At 41.0% G+C, this 22,663-nt stretch overlaps 1 protein-coding gene and 1 pseudogene across 2 annotated transcripts in view; both read left to right on the forward strand.

Moving 5' to 3' along the window:
• The window catches only part of PCOLCE2 (procollagen C-endopeptidase enhancer 2), a 71,992-nt gene extending 49,665 nt beyond the window's left edge, over window positions 1–22,327 (forward strand). Inside the window, exons 5-9 of the mRNA XM_003265339.4 lie at window positions 1,349–1,485; window positions 10,335–10,489; window positions 16,561–16,644; window positions 19,132–19,299; window positions 21,734–22,327. Of these exons, the coding sequence (XP_003265387.1) occupies window positions 1,349–1,485; window positions 10,335–10,489; window positions 16,561–16,644; window positions 19,132–19,299; window positions 21,734–21,864 (675 nt within the window). The 3' untranslated portion in view covers window positions 21,865–22,327. The remainder of the gene's footprint in view (window positions 1–1,348; window positions 1,486–10,334; window positions 10,490–16,560; window positions 16,645–19,131; window positions 19,300–21,733) is intronic.
• Window positions 12,085–13,129, forward strand: LOC115836298 (annotated as a pseudogene). Its single transcript, XR_004031241.1, has 2 exons — window positions 12,085–12,199; window positions 12,448–13,129. The product of XR_004031241.1 is annotated as a 60S ribosomal protein L8-like (transcript).
• Window positions 22,328–22,663: the final 336 nt, after the last annotated feature.

Below are 22,663 nucleotides of genomic sequence, written 5' to 3' on the forward strand. Positions count from 1 at the left end.
TTATTGGTACTAGTGCAAAAAATTGAGAAATACGAAAAACCTAACACTGACATTGTAGATCAGTGCTTCTGTGCAACCTCTTCAAAAATAACCACACCCTGATTAGGCCGTGCACGGTATCATACGTTTCAAACATACTTCAAGAAGACACTGCCATCAATTCCACTTCCCTGAATAACTGGTCCTGAAAATTTGACTTCTTTTCATCTGATAGAAATGTCAGTCTCCTTCCCTCAAAAGGGGAACAACTCTATCCACTCAGCTCACCCTCCTACACATATCTGCACACACACTGCTACTCCCTGACATACAGTAATATAAGGAGCTTCTTAGATAATACTTTTTATTTCTGTTAGCTTCTATTAAGGTATATAGCCCCTTTTCCCACTATAACACACATCCAGTTATCCAATTACAATCTTGTTTTTCTCTTTCTTTTTCTTTTTCTCTGCAGCTTTATTGAGGTATAGTTGACAAGTGAAAATTATATATATTTACTGTGTGCAACATTATATTTTGATATATGTATACATTGTGAAATGATTACCACAATCAAAGTAATTAACATATCCACCTCACCTAGTTATTATTTTGTTTGTGTGTGGAAGGTGGTGTTAACATTTAAGATTTACTCTCGGCTGGGCGTGGTGGCTCATGCCTGTAATCCCAGCACTTTGGGAGGCCAAGGCAGGTGGATTACTTGAGGTCAGGAGTTTGAGAGCAGACTGGCCAACATGCTGAAATCCCGTCTCTACTAAAAATACAAAAATTAGCCGAGTGTGGTGGTGGGCACCTGTAACTCCAGCTACTCAGGAGGGTGAGGCAGGATAATTGCTTGAACCCAGGAGGCAGAGGTTGCAGTGAGCTGAGATCGCACCATTGCACTCCAGCCTGGGCAACAAGAGTGAAACTCTGTCTCAAAAAAAAAAAAAAATTTACTCTCAGCAATTTTGAAGTTTATTATACGTTGTTATTAACCATAGTTACCATGCTGTACAATAGATCTCCAAAACCAATTATAGTCTTAAAGTAGGTTGCTAGTGTTACATAATGTTCCCATACTTCTATAGCTGTAAGTGAACAGAATTCTTAAGTTGAATATCCTAACTAGAGTTGATCTGAGTTTGAGATGATCTTTTGGAAAGATTACAATTAAAAGCAAAAGAATACCACAGTTTTTTTTTTAACTAAATAAGAAATATGCAACAAAAAGCACTTAAACATAATTTTCCTTTTTTTACAAGGGAAAATCGTAGTATCCTCCAAATCTGGGGAGAGGAAGAATTCCATTTGAGGTTATTCAACAACGCTGTTAATATTTGATACTTCTATTGTGCTTTCTCTAAAGCTCATAGAATTAAAGTTTGAGAAGTTTGATGTGGAGCGAGATAACTACTGCCGATATGATTATGTGGCTGTGTTTAACGGCGGGGAAGTCAATGATGCTAGAAGAATTGGAAAGTATTGTGGTGATAGCCCACCTGCGTAAGTAGCACCTATTTATGTCTTTAATAGTTTTATGGCTCTAAACTTGTTTCTTGTTCAGTTTCCCAATCACATTTGTTTTCTGGAAGATTTTATGTTGTTGTTGTTTTGTTAAATTCTTGGGTCCTCTATTAGTTCTCGCACTGCTATAAAGAAATACCTGAGACTGGGTAATTTATTTAAAAAAAGAGGTTTAATTGGCTCAGGATTCTGCATGCTGTACAGGAAGCATGAGGCTTCTGCTTCTGGGGAGGCCTCAGGAAATGTACAATCATGGTGGAAAGGAAAGAGGGAGCACACACATCACATGGCCAGAGTAGAAGCAAGGTCGGGGGGAGGTGCCACATGCTTTTAAACGACCAGAGAGCAGAGAGCTCACTATCGCCAAGGTGGATGGTGTTAAACCATGAGAAACTGCCCTGAAGATCCAATCATCTCCGCCAAATATTACATTTGGGCGGGGACACAGATCCAAACCACTAGAAGTCCCATAACCATGGAGTCAGCACCACCAAAAATGAATAGCCAACCCAGACCGTGAGGTAACATTAACAGGAGTGTCAACAGCCAAACAGAAACAAGTAGAGCTGGTGATACCCCAGGGTCAGATGCAGAGCCAGGTACCTGGATACATCACTGCCCTGTAAGAATGAGATCAAGCATCAGAGTGGAATGGGAAAATTCTGAAAACAAAATAAAATAAAACAAAAACAACCAAGAGGCTTAATACTGGGGATCCAGACAAGGAAACCCAGAAGTTTACGACAAACCCAAATGATTTTACCTTATCAGAGATCTGTCCTGGACTGTTTGAGGCCTTACGCCTCCCCCTCACGTTGCTATCCAAATTTTTGCTAAGTGAACCTTGAAGGCACCATGTATTTATTCAACAAACATTTATGGAGCCAAGAGTTCTGCCACTTAATAACTGTGTGACATTGAGCAAGTTACTTAACTCTGCTGTATTCTGGTGCAATATATAACTGTATTTTGGTGCAAGATATTTCATACCTTCGCTTACAATATTAGTAAAAGCAACAGCTGAAATTACTGCAGCTTGCCTTCAAGTCACCGTTATGCCAATTTAAATACCCTTTTCTACTCTGTTGCTTAAACATAATTAGATTATATGCATCACTTGATTTTATATGCATTACTATGATTTTTCATTGACATATTTGAGTTAAAGGAGGATATTTTCTATTCATTTACATTTACATTGATAATATTAAGAATGTTTTAATACATACAAGATAGTAGTTATAATTTAAGCATAACCATACCCAAATTTGGTTTACAGATGAATATATTGGAGAAGGGCCTATTTCTAAGCTCCTAGATAATTCTTTTCCCATTGCTGCTGTAACAAATTGCCACACATGCAGCAACTTAAAACGGCACAAATGTATTCTCTTACAGTTCTGGAAGCCAGAAGTCTGAAGTCAGTTTCACTGGACTAAAGTCAAGATGTCGGCAGGGCTGTTTCCTTCTGAAAGCTCTGAGAGAGAATCTGTTTCCTTGGCTTTTTCCGCTTCTAGAGTCTGCCTGCATGCCTTGGCTTGTAGCCCTCTTCCTTCATCGGCAAAGCGTGTCACTTCAGTCGCGGCTTCTGTCTCCTCTTCTTAGTCAAATCTCTGTCTTATAAGGACACTTGTGGTTACATTTAGGGCCTACCTAGGTAATAAAGGACACTCTCCCCTTCTGAAGAGTCTTACTCACATCTGCAAAGCCCCTTTGCCATAGGAAAGAAACATATTTACAGGGTCCAGGGATTAGGATGTGGACATTCTTGGGGACTACACACCCTGTTGAAAGCTAACACATTCATCTATGTCTTCCTTTAGACCTCCTCCTTTTTTCCCTTGAAACTTTCCTCCATTTATTAACCCTCCTCTTTTTCTTCGTGTTTATCCTCTAACTCCCTTTTTATTCCTTCCCCATAGCCTATAAACCTAAGTTCTCCCAAATTAGAAAAAAAAAAAATTATAAACTCTGTTGACTCTGTCCTGCTCTAACTTTTCTTCCATGTCTCTCCTCTTCATACCCAAATACCTTTAAAAAGTAATTTCAAGCTTCATTTTCTAGCAATATGCAAGATAAGATATCCTTAAAAACTTTATAGAATAAACACTAAACAACATTCCTAAAGTTTAAGAAAAAAGTTTGAAAGCATCGCTGAGTTGTCAAAAAATAAGAGAAGTCATCAGAGGTCAAAAGTAGTAAGAAGCCCAAAGCCAGAGAGAGAAGCACATGCTGAAGGTGGCAGCTCCCTTGGGGCATGTGCCAGTTCCTGGAGGCCTAGCACTTCATTCTAACAGACCGTGCTTGCAGATAAGAGACAAAGCTCAGGGTCCAGGCCAGGGGGGTTGGAGCAAAGACCACTGCATGTATAGAAAAGGGACCCAGAGAAGGTGACACCAATATAAGTAAGCTAACTTTCTCCCTTCCCTAAGGGAGATAGTAAGGAAAACTGGCTGGTTTTGCCTTGGCTTTTGGTGAAGGAAAGGATAGTCTCCGATGAGAATTTCTAACAAAAACCAGCCAACATTTGGGGTTAGAATTTACACTACCTGACTGTCCCCAAAAAAACAGGTCAAGAATTTAGTTTAAAGCTTCCAAGTTGATAATGCCCGCAGGAGCTAACAGATGGAAACACAAATCTCTGGAAGAATGCATCTGAACTTAAGCTTCAGAATCCTTATAAAGTTTCAAGGAACATAAGCTCCCAATCAAAAAATCACAAAACTGAAAGGAAAGCCAAGATAAACAGAGTCAGTAGAAACAAACAGTATAATCAGACCCATAGAGGTTATATATCTTAAAATTACTAGATGCAGAATGTAAAATCAGTATGCTTAAAGAAATTCGTTCAGTAGCCTACAAAGTGCGGGCCATTGAAAGTATGACTAAGAAACAAGAATCTTTCAGAAATGATCGAACAGATTTAACAAGGAACCAAATAGAATTCCCAGAACTCAGACATAATAATTTAAAACAAAAAACTTAATACATGTGTCAAATAGGTGATAAGACAGTTACAGAAAGAATTAGGGAATTGAGAAATGTAAGTCTTGAATGAATTCAGACTAGAGATTCTGAAGGAAATCTGATAATATTATTTACCAGCAGACCCTCACTGCATCCTCATGTACTGGATGCAGAAAGATAATGATCACAGAATAAAGGACTGACATGCAAAAGGAAGCATTCCAAAGAACAGTTGAGCATAGAGTGAAGATAATAACTTTATAATATGCTAAAGAAAATGTTGATGTTAAATTTGGAATGACCTCTGAGAAAAGTAGAAATAAAGTCTTTAACTTGCAAAACAGTGGAAGGAAACATGAAGTGACAAAAAATTCAGTGCGATTGATATCAGGAAAAAATCAATTTTAGGCAGAAAGCATTACCAGAAATAGTTGCTATGTAAATGATAAATGATGCAATTTATCAGGCAGATGTAATAATTGTAAAATTGTAAACTTGTACGTAAGATTATATGAGGCAAAAAAATTAAAAAATTAAAGGCAGATCTACAAAGTTCATTATTATAGTAGAGATTTTTAACACATCTCTTTCAATAATTAACAGTTAATGAGAGAAAGATGGGAAATTAGGAGGTAGAAGATTTGAAAAACAATGAACAGGCTTGGTCTAATAGACAAATAGAGAACACTACATCCAGCAACTGGAGAAACTCTATTTTTTTTTCAAGCAAAAATGGACACAGGAGAAAGAAAAAGCCATATTTGCCAAATGATCACTAAAGGAATTTAATCAGTAATTAAAGGTTTTCCTGTCAAGGAAGGAAAAGTTCTGACAGATATTTGAGGTACAGACATTTCTAATACTGCACAGAATCTTCCAGAGAAAAATAGGGATTGTTCCACAACTAATTTTATAAAGCTAATATGAACCTGACACAAAAACAAGGTAAGGACAGTACAAGAAAATAATATTAGAGACCAATCTCATTTATCAGTATGATAAAAAAGAAACCCTGAAACAAAAAACTTGGCAAGCCAAATTTAGCAATGTATAAAAAAATACTCTATGACCAGGAATTCAAGGTTGGTTTGAATTTAGAAACTTTATTAATTTAACTTTATACCTTACCAGATTAAAGTGTGACTTGTGGACTTCTGTTATTTAATGGAAAAATCATTTTATTCACAAATATCTTTTCTTAGATAGCTTGAACTTAAAAGTTTATATTTAAAAAAAATTATTTTAAAAGCAATAAAAATATTGCTCAGGAATAAGTATAAAAATGTGCATTAATAGAGAAAATTATAAAACCTTGCTAAAATATATTTTAAAAGAGCTAAATAAATGGAGCTATATACAATGCTCATGAATAGGAAGACTCAGTATCATTTAAAAATATTAAAACTGGTTTTCCATTAAGCCTAGCAGTCTAATTCTAAAATGTGTGTGGGATTGCAAGGGGATAGGAAGAAGGGGGCAAAAGTAAGACAGTTCTGAAGGAGAAGAACCTGGCAGGAAGACTTGCTTTACCATGTATGGAACCTTATCAGAAAGCTGTTGTAATTAAGACAGTGTGGTTTTAAAAGAGTGATGGGTAGATGGCTAATTAAACAACAAGGAGAGGCCAGAAACATATCCACTTGTATCTGCAGATTGGGCCTGTCACAGAGAACCATCAGTCAGCAGGAAAAGGATGGCCTCATTGAAAAATGGGGCCTAGACTATTTTTATTCATATGGAAAAATGAAATTATATTCATAGTTAATATCACACAAAAAATCAATGACAGATGGATTAGAAACTTAAATGAGAAACTTAGATGAGAATTTCTGTTCATCAGAATATACCTGAGAGGGAAAAGAAAAGGCACAAATGGAAACATATTTATAACATATATTTGACAAAGGCCTAGGTTCCAGAATGTATTAAGAAATCCTAAAAATAAGGAAAAGATAACCACCCAGTAGGAAAAAAAAGGGGGTAAAAGACATGAAAAGGCATTCCCAAAAGAAGAAAGCTGCATAGTGAAAAACCTTTGAAAGGTGTGTGAATTGGTATGACCACTTTTGCACTGCAAGACATATACAAGAACGTTCTCAGCGATATGGTTTGTGGGAGAGAGTAAATGGCCCAATGTTTATCAACAAGAGAAGTCTTAAAATTGTGTTATAGCACACTGTAAAGCAATGAAAACAGTGGATGAATCTCATAATGTTGAGGGTTAAAAAAAAAAAAAGGCTGAGCGTGGTGCCTCATGCCTGTAATCCCAGCACTTTGGGAGCCCGAGGCAGGTGGATCATTTGAGCTCAGGAGTTCGAGACCAGCCTGGGCAACATGGTAAAATCCTATCTCTAAAAATACAAAACAATTAATGTCGCCTGCTAGTGCATGTCTGCCTGTAATCCCTGCTACTTGGGAGGCTGAGGTGGGAGGTTCCCTTGAACCCAGAAGATGGAAGTTGCAGTGAGCCAAGACCATGTCACTGCACTCCAGCCTGGGTGACAGAGTAAGACCTTGTCTCAAAAACACAAAAAAGAAAAGAAAAATGCACACCATACCCTTACATTTATAACGTTTAAAAACATGTAGACCTATACAATATATCGCATAGTGATGCATGTGTGTGTGATAAACCTATAGCTAAAAACAAGAAAATGATAAGCACAAAATTCAGGGTAGTGGCTGCCTCCATGAGGGTGGAGGAGGGGCAGCCCCGGTGGCGGCTCTTGAGCATCACTCATTTACCAGGGGTTTGACTGGAAGAGCTTGGCTGCCAGCTCACCGACTAACACTTTTATCCAGAGGAATATTTTTCATAGTCAGGATACTTCTGGGTTAGAGCAGTGGAGAAAATGAGAAAACCTGTTTGGGGAGCTTTTCCCTGTTAAAAAGTGAACAGGAGGAGCACTGGGGATAGGTAGACAGCACCCCATCATACTTGGTTTGATTCAGTGTAGATCAATGCCATTGAATTCTGTTCAGAAACATTGATTCCTCCCCGGCTATGTGCTGGGCACCTGGAATACAAAGATAAAACTGCAAAGAAAAGTACTGGGAGGGAACAAAATAAGGCAGATAAGTAAATTGGCTAATGAATGTCCTGGGTGGGTTTCTGAGTTCTTTGGCCCAGTCTGGACAAGTGATCAGGGAAAGCTTTTGAAAGGAGATTGTGCCTCTCGAAGACGAGTCTTGAAGGAAGAGTTGGAGTTAGAGACAGCAGGGAGGACAAGCTCATCCCAAGCAGAGGTAACTCCATTAATAAAGATACACAGGAGAGATGTGTGTGATTTCTGCAGCGAAAACCTTGAGTTGGGGCCTCTATACAGATGAGGCAGGAGGGTTGAGTTGGCTTCCATGTGCTGCAGAGATGGTAACGCCCGACTGAATTTAGGCCACGAGTGACAGGACCAGAGGCTCTGGAACCCCCGTCCTAGACAAGGTGAGCAGGGAGCCTAGTTCAGAGACTGTTGCAATGGTCCAGGTAAAGTCGAGGAGGTGGAGAAGGGTGGTAGAAATGAAGAGGAGGGTGTGGATCAAGAAATACTTAGGAGGCAAAAATGGCAGGACATCGTGTTTGGTTGGCTGTAGTGACTGAAGGACAGGAAGACTATGGAATGATAACTAGAGACAGCTAACAGTAAGTGGCTCTATACCACATGAAACAGCATCTCAGTCCATTCTTGGGATTTGCCCATGCAGAGTGGATCTAAGTGAAATTTCCTCTTGTCTACCTAGTGATTTATATCAATTTGCAGATGTAACATGGCCCCCAGTATATTTGTGGCACTGTGATTCTGTCACATTTATCCTAAAGCTCAGTTGCAGCAGAACAAAAATATGTCTTTGTTCCTAAAATACTCTTCCTTGAGAAAATTCAGTTTCCAATATAGTACCTCCAAGGTTAATTCATAGAAAGGCAGTGAATGATCATATAATTATAACATCATGTCTGGAAGGCTGACCTGATTGAGTCTTTCCTTTGCTGCTTATAAGTGCTTTTTTTTGTAATTTTATCATTTAAACAAAATTAACATGCTTTATTTGTAATCGTAGGTGAGAATTGTGTTTAGTGCATTGTTTTTATTTATTTAATGCGAGTGTTTTACAAAAGCATGATAGAATATTTTCGTGAAAGGCTTGAATCTCAGAAGCGTTATTTAAGTAACCTGATCACTTTTGTGGCTGGAAGTGTCTTAGTCCGTTTTGTGTTGCCTATAACAGAATACCTGAAACTGAGTAATTTATAAAGAAAAAGAATTTCTTATAGTTACGGAGGCTGAAAAGTCCAAGGTCAAGGGACCACATCTAGGGAGAGCCTTCTTGCTGGTGGGAACTCTCTGCAAAGTCCCCACGTAGCACAGGGCATCACATGGCAAGGGGAGCAGAGCATGCTAACTCAGGTCTCTCGTCTTATAAAGCCATCAGTCCTACTCCTGTGATTACCCATTAATCCATTAACCCACTTATCCATTAATCTATGAATGGATGAATCCATTCTTGAGGGCAGAGCCCTCATGACCCAATCACCTCTTAAAGGTTCCATTTCTCAATACTGCCCCACTGGGCATTAAATTTCAACATGAGTTTTGGAGGGGATAAATATTCAACCCATAGTAAATTATAAATGTAGATCACAAAGCTCACTTTTTGATTCATCTCATCCCCTGGCTCAGAAGGTTATATTCAGGACGGAAAAGATCACGCAGTTTTCCTAACTGTTTGGGTCAGGTAGAGCTACCCTCTCTGCCACCCAACCCCACTCAGCACAGCTGACAGTAGGAGGGGGGGAAAAAAGAGGTGCCTTATTATTTGCTGTCCACGATGTGTAAGAAGTGATTGGCTGAGAAGATGTCTCAAAAAGGTGTTCAGTCAAACCACTGGTTAATTCATTTAAATAACTTGTTAAATTTTTTCTACTTCTGAATTAGTTTTTAAACAGAATCAGACAGCATTTTTTAACCATTGTGTAAATAACAATAGCAAAATTTAAATGAAACTGTCTTGTGGAATATAGTAATCCCCTAAGATTTTAGAGAGCTTTTGGGCCTCACTTATCGTCTCCCCTAAATCTTTAGTGCCAGCTAACCAGGAAGCTCCTAAAATTAGAGCTCTTAATCAGTGATGCCGTTCATGAACACCAAAACAGATTCATCACCTTCTTTTTTTTCCTTTACAGCATTTTGCTAATGGAGATTATAATAGAAATGTTTCCATTTCAGGCATACTGAAGAACTGCCATTGAAAATGAAATGGAAGTCCTTTGCATGGCTTTCTTAGCCCAGAGTGGATAGAAAAGATAATCAGTCCACAGAGATAATCCCTCTGGCTGCATCTTTACAGGGTGTGGGAATTTGTTCACCAGATTTGTCCATTTTGTGCTCTGTAGCCAACATGGCAAACCCAGGCCAGCTTGAACGCAAGAGTCTTAGTTCAAAGAATCTGCCTTTTCCCAATCAGGCAAATCATGAGGTGCTTTTTGAAAACCAGCCATGTCCCAACGTCTGCCACAGTCTCTAGAGTTATCTGGTCCTGGGTTCAAGTTCTGACTCTCCCAACATACTAGCTATAGGGCCTTGAGTAAATCACTTGAACTCTCTGAACTTCAGTTGCCTATTCCATAAAAAAAGAGATAAAAATAGAGTTGTTGTGAAGGTGGAATGTGACAATTCACATAAAGCACAGTGCCTAGCTGAGCAAACACTCGGTAAATGTTAGCTATTAGAATTGGTATTTTTAAACGTTTTAAGTTTAAACAACTGGTCATCTATTGTCAGAAGTTAATGGAAAACTAGAAAATTTTACATTTTCAGAGAGGCACCACTTTTAAGTATTCATAAAAAAACACGTTTTTCTTTTTTTAGGCCAATTGTATCTGAGAGAAATGAACTTCTTATTCAGTTTTTATCAGACTTAAGTTTAACTGCAGATGGGTTTATTGGTCACTACAAATTCAGGCCAAAAAAACTGCCTACAACTACAGCGCAGCCTGTCACCACCACATTCCCTGTAACCACGGGTAAGTTTTCCTGTTTGGAAGTTTGTGCAAAAACTTTAGGAGTATAAGAAGAATTCTTTTAAAGTAGAAAAAAAATAAGAGGAAGATACTTGAAATTAAAGTTAAATAGGATGAAAGCTTTGGTAAGAGAATAATATGACTGCATTAATGAAAGAAAGGTATAGGGTGTAAGAATGCTTATAAGCTAATAGTTTTTAAGTATCAGGTAAGAAAATTATGACCATTGAACAATGACTAGGAAGCCTATTAGAAGCACAGATCATTCTAAGCCTAAGTTTCTATTTCTGGAACTGACAAAATTGTCATTTGCTTTTTATTACATAGAATTGTGATATTTTAGGTTGAAGTTCTAGGGCCTTGCTATCTGCGTTTTCATATTCGGCCAATGTTTGTTTGTTGTTTTTGGGTTTTTTTTTTGCTTCTCAGTGAAATGTCATATAAAATGTTTATTTATTTATTTATTTATTTTCAAATCGGAGTAAATTAAACAACAATATTCAACGAAGTACAGAGGCTGGTTGGGAAACTGGCCTGGGGGCTGAGGCATGTATGTAGGGAGTGGAGAGGCAGGGTCTCTGTAGCTAGTACCTGGCCTATCAGCTCCACCCCCTGGGATTTCAGGCCTCAGATCTAAAAATCCAAACCCAGGGAGGAGGGGGAAAATCGGGAAGGAAAGACTGAAGGTTAAGATGTAAAATAGGCTGAAATAAGCCCAGCTTTATTGCCCACATTTTCCATGTACACCCAGGCTGGGGCTGAGTACAGGCAGGCACCTCTGGGTCTAACGTTTCCTTGCACTCTGCAAGTGTGCCACTGTGTGGTGTGGATGTGTACTGCCTCACGTAACTGCTGTATTTCTCCAGCTCAGCTCAGTAAGCCTTGGTGTCCATGTTCTTTCCAGTGAATTATCTGGTCACACCCATTGAGCTAGTGGTTCCCTTGCTTTTATCTCCATCCTCAACTTTCTCTGAAGTCGCAAGCATGGATTTGTAATTCTCTCCTGGACACGATGTGACTGTAGCTATTTAAATGAAAGCATATACAAACTTGTTTTTATCACACTGTTTTCTGCCTCAAACCTACTTCTCCACCTATTTTCCCAAGCACGTCCACAGCATCAGTAGCCTCACTCATAGGGTCATCTTTGATATCCTCTATCTTTTCTCCTGACCGCATGCCCTACCCCGCTCCCACCGTACTGAGTAGACCATGTTGTTCTCCCATTAAATTTGTAGGCTGCAGCTACGCTATCCAATATGGCAGCCGCTGTGAGCACTTAAAATGTGGCTAATGATATTGAGGAACTGAACTTTTAATTTAATTTTAATGAATTTAAAATTGAAAAGCTTCATGTGACTAGTGACTGCCACATTGGACCACATGGGAGCCCAAACCCCTTCCCGTGGTATGTCAGACCCTTCACACTTTGTCCCCAGCCTCCCTTTCTAGTTTCGTCTTCAGGCCTTGCAAACTGTCTCCTATGCTCTAAGTATTTTTGTGTTTATCCTGTTGTGGGGGAAGCTGTTGATGGGTTTAAGCAAAGTTCAGGATTAGTTTCACATTTTACAAAGATCACTGTGGCCACTGGCAGGTGAATGAATTGTAGAAATCCAGGGGGTCACCAGAGTCGCGTGCTGGTCCAGGTGAACTGTGCTATGGCACAGTTTCAGAGAGAGTCAAGAGATGAGAGAGAAACAGTGACAGGCCTTGGTGATTCATTGGACTAGGGAGGTCAGGGAGGTGTCAGGAATGCCTCCCAGGTCCCGGGCTTGCACAGCTTGGGGGATACTGCCACTGTTCACAGATGTAGAGAACTGGATTCGGAGGTGGATTTAAAAATTAGGCTGTGGCCTTGTTGGGTTTGAGGTATCTGTGAGATTTTCCAGTGGATATGCCATGCGTAGGGGTACACGGGTCCCCAGACTAAAAGAGAGATTTAAGCCAGATTTAAATTTAAGAGTCACCCATCATCCACAACCCGGGCCACAGCGTGCCCCTCCCCAAGGAGGTCTTCCGGGATCCGTACTGGTTTAAGAAGCGGATGGAGCTTTTCATTGCTGCCGAGGGCATTCATACGGGCCAGTTTGTGTATTGCGGCAAGAAGGCCCAGCTCAACGTTGGCAGTGTGCTCCCTGTGGGCACCGTGCCTGAGGGTATGATCGTGGGCTGCCTGGAGGAGAAACCTGGAGGCCGTAGCAAGCTGTCCTGGGCATCAGGGAACTATGGCACTGCTATCTCCCACAACCCTGAGACCAAGAAGACCCGTGTGAAGCTGCCCCCTGGCTCCAAGAAGGTTATCTCCTCAGCCAACAGAGCTGTGGTTGGTGTGGTGGCTGGAGGTGGCCGAACTGACAAACCCATCTTGAAGGCTTGCCAAGCCTACCACAAATATAAGGCAAAGAGGAACTGGTGGCCACGAGTATGGGATGTGGCCATGAACCCTATGGAGCATCCTTTTGGAGGTGCAACCACCAGCACGTCGGCATCCCCTCCACCATCTCAGAGATGACCCTGCTGGCTGCAAAATGGGTCTCATTGCTGCCTGCCAGATTGGACGTCTCTGGGGAACCAAGACTGTGCAGGAGAAAGAGAACTAGTGCTCAGGGGCTCAATAAAGTTTGTCTTTATGCCAAAAAAAAATTAAGAGTCATCAATGTATAGATAGTTGAAACAATGATCAAGAACGAGATGACCTAGAGAGAGATTGAGGGCAGGAGGAGGAGGAGAGGCACTGAGATTAACCCTCTAGAAACTTCCATCTTTTTGAAGAGAAGGTTACACTGGCAAAGGTGACTGAAAAGGAGTGGCGAGGGAGGAGAACTGGGAGGATGTGTGGTGAAAGCCATGGAAGGGAATGTTTCAAAAGGGAGTGGTAAGTGAGTCAAGCGTTGATGAGACTTCCAATAAGGGAGGACTACAATGTTTCTGTTTGGTTTCATGACATGGAGTCTAGCGGAGATGCCAGCACAATCTATGTAAGTGGCTTTGTGCCACCGGCAGAACCCGGACAGTGTGTGCTGAGGGGAGTGTGGAACATGGCAAATTGAGATAATTTCAGTAGCTCATTCCCCAAGTTTGGCCTTAAAGAAGAAGGAGAGGCTTTGAGAGTCTTGAACCTGCTTATGTTGATGGGAGTAACTAGCAAAGAAGAAGGCAATGGTAGACAGAAGGAATAAACTGAGAAGGAAAGTTTCTATAAAGGTGAGAGGGGCTGGCTCCAGAGGACTCAGAAGGCATGACTCCAGGTCGGAGGGAGTGACCCCTCTCTCAGAGGAGGAAAAGAAGAGAGATGGTATAAAGATGACTTGGAGGTTTGGTAGGGATCTTGAGAACATTTTCTGCTATGCTTGTCTTCTTCCTAGAAAATAGGCAGGGTCGGCTAGGCGCAGTGGCTTACGCCTGTAATCCCAGCACTTTGGGAGGCTGAGGCGGGCGGATCACGAGGTCAGGAGATCGAGACCATCCTGGCTAACACGGTGAAACCCGTGTCTACTAAAAAAAATACAAAAATATTAGCCGGGTGTGGTGATGGGCGCCTGTAGTCCCAGCTACTCGGGAGGCTGAGGCAGGAGAATGGCGTGGATCCAGGAGGCAGAGTTTGCAGTGAGCTGAGATTGCGCCACTGCACTCCAGCCTGGGCGACAGAGTGAGACTCTGTCTCAAAAAGAAAAAAAAAAAGGCAGGGTCACCTCTGAGAGGGAGAAGGGAGTGGCAGCACGGGAGGTTAGGAGAATGAGAAAGAATTTGAAAAACAGCTGTAGAAATTGGAGAGTAGGCTGAACTCCAGCCTGTCACTCTGCTGAAGGCCCATTTGTGTACTCAGTTGTCTGAGGGCAGGCACAGGAAAAACAGATTTCTCTGCAGATTCATACAGAGCTGAAGGGCAGAGGGGAAGGCACCTTAAGGCATTGTGTAGAAAATGATTGAAATAATGGACCATGGAAATGAAATAGAATTGCTAAGGAAGTAAAGACAGGCCAGGGTTGATTGGTTGGGAAAAATGAGAGCAGCCAATATATTGAACCATCAAAATGGAAGAAAACATAGTCGTAGAGTGATTAAATAATAAGCTTGGAGGGGAGAACGCTGCCCTGGATGCCAGCAGGTCTAAATTTGACAGACTAGCAATGAACAGCCATAGCATGAAGACATCCGAGCTCAGAACTGAGTGTCTAGGAAAGTCCCTGGTGAAGATGAGGCCACGGGACTGTGGGATCAGGCATGGGAGGGTGGACCCACAGAAACGATCGCGGTAACACAGCCAGGGAGGGTCGAGAACCGGGACCAGCTTTGTGAGTGAAGGGCAAGGAGACAGATGACAGTTAAGATGAGGAGGGGAAGGAGAGAGCCAGTGACTTGCAGGCCAGACAGCAGGCCTCACCAAAGCAGGAGAAGGGCATGTGGGACACCCACCCCACTTCCAGACTGACCTTCTGAGGCTGAGAAGCAGCCGGTTCCCAATGCGCCCGGGAAAGGGCGCTCACCATCAGAGACACCACAACTTTTGGACTCAGTTAACTGAGTACATTTAATTCCGTAAATTTACAGCTGAAGTGAGGTTCCCAACTTCTGAAACAATGGTATGTCTCTCCCTTCCAAACAGCTTCTGAGCTCTTTCTCTCTCTCCCTTTTTTAAAAATGCATATTTAAGCTATTATGTGTATTTTAACATTAAATTACATATGTTTTAATATGAGCATATATGAGCATAATATGAACATAAAAAGAATCTGCTTCAGATTCTTTTTGGAGTTAAGTAGGGGGTACACATTAAGAGTACATAAATAAATAGGCTGGGCGCGGTGGCTTACACCTGTAATCCCAGCACTTTAGGAGGCCAAGACAGGCAAATCACCTGAGGTCAGGAGTTTGAGACCAGCCTGGCCAACATGACGAAACCAAGTCTCTACTAAAAATAGAAAAATTGGCCAAGCATCTGTAGTCCCAGCTACTCAGGAGGCTGAGGCAGGAGAGTTGCTTGAACCTGGGAGGCGGAGCTTGCAGTGAGCCAAGATCACACCATTGTACTCCAGCCTGGGCGACAGAGCGAGAGACTCCGTCTCAAAAATAAATAAATAAATAGGTAAATAATAAATTAACAGAGGAGTTGGTAGGGCCTGTTGGAAGAGCAATATTACAATTGTGGATATTCACCCAACAAGGGCAATTCTGTTACCGTGGTTCTGTTTAGTTCTTCCTAGCATATTGTCACACAGAAACAAATAATTAGCAAGTATTTCTGAAACATTTTTAAGATGATTATGAGGATGAACTATTTTCACGTTGTTAACCCAGGGTTTGTCTGCCTCAGCACTATTTGTATTTTGGGCCAGATCCTTCTGTGTTGCGGGGACTGTCCTTTTTCCTGTGGGATGTCAGCGGCGTCTCGGCATCTACCCACTAGATGCTAGCAGCACCCTCTCGTTGTGATAACCAGAAATGTTTCTAGATATTGCCAAATGCCTGCTGGGGGCAACGTCTATTTGGTTTACTTTTAAATTTGTCTACTTCTTAGTTCTTAAGATCCTTATAGCCAGTGCCAGGCTCAAAATAAATATTTAGTGATTGGTTGCATCTAATTACAGATGTAACATGCTTTACACATGAGCAATATTTCTAAAAACCTATACTAATGTTTAGGCAATTGCATATTTTAAGGATGTCCTCAAGGGAACACCCTATGATTCCTTTTGTAAAGTGAGGGATTAACCTACATTCTGTGAGTTCCAATTTGTTCTGGGTTTTTCTAAACAGGGCACACACTCAAGAGTATGTCTGTATTTTCTTATATGTTCATTTTATACAAAGGAAGAAGAGAACAGGGCTAAATTTGTGCTATCTTTGATCTCAGGTTTAAAATTCAGTAGAGGGTATTGAGTTGCCCTGGTGAGATTAGAGCAGTAGTGGGTAGCATGGAGAATTTATTTTGCATGGTTTTAAATTTTTTCTTTGTAGTGATACATTGGTGGCTCAGGGAAATAAATGATAATTTTAAATGGGTAGATTCAGAACTAAAGACCAATTATGCTTGAATTCATTTTTCCTGCAACTTATGTCTTCTTTGAATTAAGGTTTAAAACCCACCGTGGCCTTGTGTCAACAAAAGTGTAGACGGACGGGGACTCTGGAGGGCAATTATTGTTCAAGTGACTTTGGTAAGAAATAAAAGCCAGTCTTTTTCTCTTTAACCAGAAACTTGAGGCTGCATGCTTAATCTCAAAGGAATTCCTATGAATTTATGGTGAAGGGTCAGTAACGCTGCTCATTTATCCAAGAAAATACTTGCCTATACACCAGAATGGTCAAATTGTGAGATTTCACAACTGAGAAAAATATGGATTTAGAAAATATACTTTTTTCATATATGCTTAGTAATTTGACTCGGTACATGGCACTGCCACACTGTGTATTCTGGCTGACTATTCCTGCAAAAAACCTATATGCTTTTTTCCTTATATATTTTTCATATACAGAGTATTTTTTCACACATCTGTAACTCAACTTAAGTAAATTAGAAACATACCCAAGCTTATATTCAGAAGCTGGCCTCTCTCAGAAGAAATTCAAGTATTTCCCCTGTACTGCCCTTCCAAAGCACTGAAGTAAAAGTTGGAAATCTGGAGTCCATTTGGAAACTCTTACAAACTGGAACCTGAGGAGGTGTTCTTTAATGATTTAGAATTTTTAAGAGCTTTTTCCAATGGAAAAATTGAACCATCTATGATAGCTACTTAAGAGCAAAAGATACAACATTTTATCTTGGTTATTTTTTCAGTGGCTTAAAAGGAACATTTAAGACAAATCTGATCAGGAAGAGCAAGTTGCTATGGCCTAAATACGTTTCCCCAAACCAAACTTCCCCAGAGAGGCTCTGCTTGCTTTTTCTGTGCCTTGAAAGTGACTTCTGTATTCCAGACGAGCTGTATCGTAGTGAAGGTGTGAAGACACTGAAGACTCTGGGACCCTAAACCTTACTAGAGTTCACATGCTGAAATTCAAATAACTGGCATAAAAGTGAAAACAACACCACATGTAATTGCTACCACATCCAGTTTACTCTTCTGTAGGAGGTGCTTCAGGAAGTCTCCCTCCCTGTGTCTTGGGAGCCACTGATTTCACTTGACTATACACTGAATTTTGCAGTGAACACTCATCACGCAGGATCAAAGTAAAGCATCATAGGAATTCTGATTTTATGAACATTGCACACAGCCTAAGCAGTGAGTGTTCACTTTATTCTGAAGGAGTCGGATTAACCAAGTCCAAAACTTGATTTATTCCATTAATGTGACCACTTACATGGCAAAATGACCAAAACTATCATCAGTCACTGGTTCTCAACCTGGGCTGATAATGCTCCCCTGGGGAGTGGTAGAGATGTTAGATTACTGCATTTTTTTTGGTTGTCACAATAACTAGGAACTGCTACTGATTTTTCTAGGAAGGACAAGGCTGATAAAAAATGTATTCAGCCCGGGTTCAGTGGCTCACACCCGTAATCCCAGTACTTTGGAGGCCAAGGCAGGCGGATCACCTGAGGTTGGGAGTTCGAGACCAGCCTGACCAACATGGAGAAACCCCATCTCTACTAAAAATACAAAATTAGCTGGGTGTGGTGGCACATGCCTGTAATCCCAGCTACTTGGGAGGCTGAGGCAGGAGAATCGCTTGAACCTGGGAGGTGGAGGTTGCAGTGAGCTGAGATTGTGCCATTGCACTCCAGCCTGGGCAACAAGAGCGAAACTCCATCTCATAAGACAACAACAACAAAAAACACACACACAAAAAAAACTGTATTCAGTGCAAGTCCTACACCACAAGGAACCGTCCTTGCTCAAGCCCCCAGAATGCCAGACGCACCCCCGTGAGAAAGACGGCATCTTTCCTTCTGTGGCTTTAAAGAGAGACTCTTTTCTCGGAGTGTCATAATGGAAAAAAAAGGGGATTACATAATGAAAATCAACTGATTTTTACTAGAGGTTTTTTTTTTAAAGAAAAAAAAAGTTTAATACCTCAGTTCTATATTTCAGCTTGTTAAATGAGATAAACAGAGTGGATAAGAGAATATGAAAGACCATAGAAGACAGAGCTTTACTGATAATTAGACAGAGGTGAGGACCCAGGGAACGAACAAAAGTTCAGGAAGAAAGGACAGCTGCAGAGAAGGGTGAGGAGAGACACAGGAAGGTGGCCACACACCCACACCGACACAAAGACTCACATCTTAGTGGCCCAAACCCCCATCACGCAGTCTTTTAGCATGGTATTGCCTCTAAAGATACAAGATCTTTTTGAGTATTCACAGGTAGAGCCTCATAAGCCAGACTATCCCCTATCTGACAATCAATCCACAAGTTGGATAAAACATTTTAAAGAGTTTCAACCTTGGCAATGGACCACAGTGTGGCAGGTATTTAGGCTTCTCTTCTAGTTATCAATCCCCAACAAGCAGCGTAACATTACAGCTCTAACCTGAATTTTGGTGACAAATGTACAGAAGCAAATGTGAAACCTCTATGAGGGCCTTTTCTTTAACATTAAAATGTTTCGTATCTGAACCTTAGAAGAATGTAAACTTGTTTTTCAGTTCTGCTTGCATTTGCCTTCACTGTCACATCACTTCAAAATGTTTTCTTCTGCAGTATTGGCCGGCACTGTTATCACAACCATCACTCGCGATGGGAGTTTGCACGCCACAGTCTCCATCATCAACATCTACAAAGAGGGAAATTTGGCGATTCAGCAGGCGGGCAAGAACATGAGTGCTAGGCTCACTGTCGTCTGCAAGCAGTGCCCTCTCCTCAGAAGAGGTGAGTAGGGAGAAAACTGGGTCTCTCTGAGCAACCCATGGATTCTCCATGCTGTGGTTGCTCTAGGGAAGTAAAATCAGGGCTAATATGTTGCCCACTTCTTGCAGAGCAGGAAGGCCTCTGGAGTCAGGCAGAATTGGGCTCTCATCCAAGTCCTTGTAACCTATGGCAGAAGAAGGGGTAGTGGACGTGATGAACAAGTGAAAGAAGCATTTGAAGTTGAGTCAATAGGCAACAGACACACAGAGCAGTGCAGGGTGGAGAGATTTTAGATTATTGCACTTAAGGTACCAGTACTGTCTAGGTTTAAAGAAAAATATCCAGCAGCCAACAGGAAATGCAGACCCGAAGTTCAGAAGAGGGAGGTATATCCAGGTTAGAATCAAAGATCTGGGAATCATTTGCAGAGATAGGACTATTAAGTCCACGGATGGGAATGAGTTTATTGAAAGAAATTACGAAAAACGGAAAGTTACTCCAGAGCTAGAGGCACGTGACTTTTTAAGAATATATATTTAACAACTTATAAAAGTAACATGTTTCATGGTTTTTAAAAAGTTGAAATAAGTAGGTAAGAGTATGTTTAAAAGTGAAACCCTTTTCCTTTCCCTAGAAGTACTGTGAAAAGTTCCTTCCAGCCAGACACGGTAGCTCATGCCTGTAATCCCAGCACTTTGGGAGGCCGAGGTAGGAGGATTGCTTGAGCCCAGAAGTTCAAGACCAGTCTGGGTGTTGTAGTGAGACCCTATTTCTACAAAAAAAAAAAAAAAAATTTTAAATTCCTTCCAGAAAGTTTCTATCCATATAAAGCATGGGCGTATACACTTAGGGAATCATACCACACACAAGTTCTGCAATTTTTCCCCTACATAAGCTCTAGACATCTTTCCACACACACACACACACACACACACAGAGAGAGAGAGAGAGAGAGAGAGAGAGAGAAAGATACAGAATATCCACTTCAAGAAAGCTTTACTGTCCCAGCACTTCAGGAGGCTGAGACGGGAGGATTGCTTCAGCCTGAGTTTGAGACCAGCCTGGGCAACATAGTGAGACCTCTGCTGTACTAAAAATAAAAAAATATAGCCGGATGTGGTGGTGCGCACCTGTGTTCCCAGCTACTCGTGAGGCTGAAGCAGGAGGATGCCTTGAACCTAAGAGGTCGAGGCTGCAGTGAGTCATGATCACACTACTGCACTCCAGCCTGGGTGACAGAGCAAGACTGTCTAAAAAAAGAAAAAAATTTAAAAATAAAGCAAGCTTTACTGTGAATTCAGATTGTTCAGAAAAGTCAGGAGGGTAGTAGCCTCATGTTGACTCTCTGGAGAGAATCACAAAGGCTCTGTAAAAGAGAAACATTTCTTTCCAGAACTGCCGGCAGCAGCAGATATTGCACCTCAAGATTCTATAAGGTCTCATAATGCTGCTGGCACTTCAGTCTTGAGGCAGCATTACCTGCCCAGACTCTCAGGCTCTCACAGACCACTGTGATGACAAAGTCAACCCACACAGGAAAATGCGAGAGAAAAAGGACACATTTTCTCTGTGACACACCAGGGAAAAGGGGAACTAAGGGAGGAATTAACACATACCTTTTTTTCTGATTTATTTCTGAGGTAATATAAATATTCAGAGTTACCCAACACCTCAGGCCCCAGTCTAGGCCTAACTTAGCCAGTCACACCAATGTATAAAAACGTAGTATAACCAATGGAAGTACTCTTGACACCAATGTTTTGCAAGAAGCTGTACAAGTGCAAGTAGTATATGATCCATCTGTGCCCTCAAGAAGCTTGCACAGCACACATGTTGGAGATGTTGATTAAAGTTCAAGACAACAGCAATATAAGGGTGTGGATCATTGGTTGCCGAATGCCAGGAAAATCCAGACACGTGATGGGATTGAGAAGCCATCTGAGGATGGCCCATCACGGAGCCCTGGAGGCCCCTCGAGAAAGGAGAGTCTTTCACGTTAACACGGTGCGTTCTTCATAGCAGGCATTTGAAACCACAACAGACCTACAGCACTGCAGAGCGGGACATGGCTGGATCTAACCACTCAGTCCAGCTTCCTGGTGTTAGCGTAGCCAAAATACCTTACTAGTGGAATTTGGCTTTTTGCTGATGAGAGTCTTAAACCAGATTTTATCATCCAGGCACAGTGGCGTGTGCCTGTAGTCCCAGCTACTTTGGAGTCTGAGGCAGGAGAATCACTTAAGCTCAGTAGTTTAAGACCAGCCTGGGGAACATGGCAAGACCCCCATCTCTAAAAAGCAAAAACAAGAAAACCCAGATTTTATCATAGATGGAATACATGTATAATCTTACCATTTGCAGAAGAGAACATTTATCTAGAGGTAACTTACAGTCTAAGTTGTTTCACACATGATACATAGAGAAAAAGATTAATTTCTATATCCTCTTTCTTTAGGTCTAAATTACATTATTATGGGCCAAGTAGGTGAAGATGGGCGAGGCAAAATCATGCCAAACAGCTTTATCATGATGTTCAAGACCAAGAATCAGAAGCTCCTGGATGCCTTAAAAAACAAGCAATGTTAACGGTGAACTGTGTCCATTTAAGCTGTATTCTGCCATTGCCTTTGAAAGATCTATTTTCTCTCAGTAGAAAAAAAATACGTATAAAATTACATATTCTGAAAGAGCATTCTGAAAGATGGGACTGATTGGCTCTTCACATGATGGAGGTATGAGGCCTCCGAGATAGCTGAGGGAAGTTCTTTGCCTGCTGTCAGAGGAGCAGCTATCTGATTGGAAACCTGTCGACTTAGTGCGGTGATAGGAAGCTAAAAGTGTCAAGCGTTGACAGCTTGGAAGCGTTTATTTATACATCTCTGTAAAAGATATTTTAGAATTGAGTTGTGTGAAGATGTCAAAAAAAGATTTTAGAAGTGCAATATTTATAGTGACATTTGTTTCACCTCAAGCCTTTGCCCTGAGGTGTTACAGTCTTGTCTTGCGTTTTCTAAATCAATGCTTAATAAAATATTTTTAAAGGATTACAGAACAACCACTAAACTTCTTTTTATAGATAGTGGGACACTGTAGAAGGAATATTCCCTTTTAGCAATAAGAATAGTGTTATTTATGCATAAGATTGCCTTTGTATCAAGTTACACTTTGCTAAAAGAGCATTCCAAGAATTTCAGGGACTAAATGGATCCAGTAATGTCAATAGACTATAATTCTCTCTGCAGAAACAGAATGGTAGTGCTAGAATAACATCTCTCAGGGATCTAGTCTACACTGTTTCATTTTGTAATTGAAACGGAAGCTCAGGTATGTTTAGTGACTTGCCAGAGCACATGTCTCCTAAGAGACAAAACAATCAAGCTAAAGA

This window comes from Nomascus leucogenys, chromosome 8, assembly GCF_006542625.1.
Source record: "Nomascus leucogenys isolate Asia chromosome 8, Asia_NLE_v1, whole genome shotgun sequence".
NCBI classification, from domain to species: Eukaryota; Metazoa; Chordata; class Mammalia; order Primates; family Hylobatidae; genus Nomascus; species Nomascus leucogenys.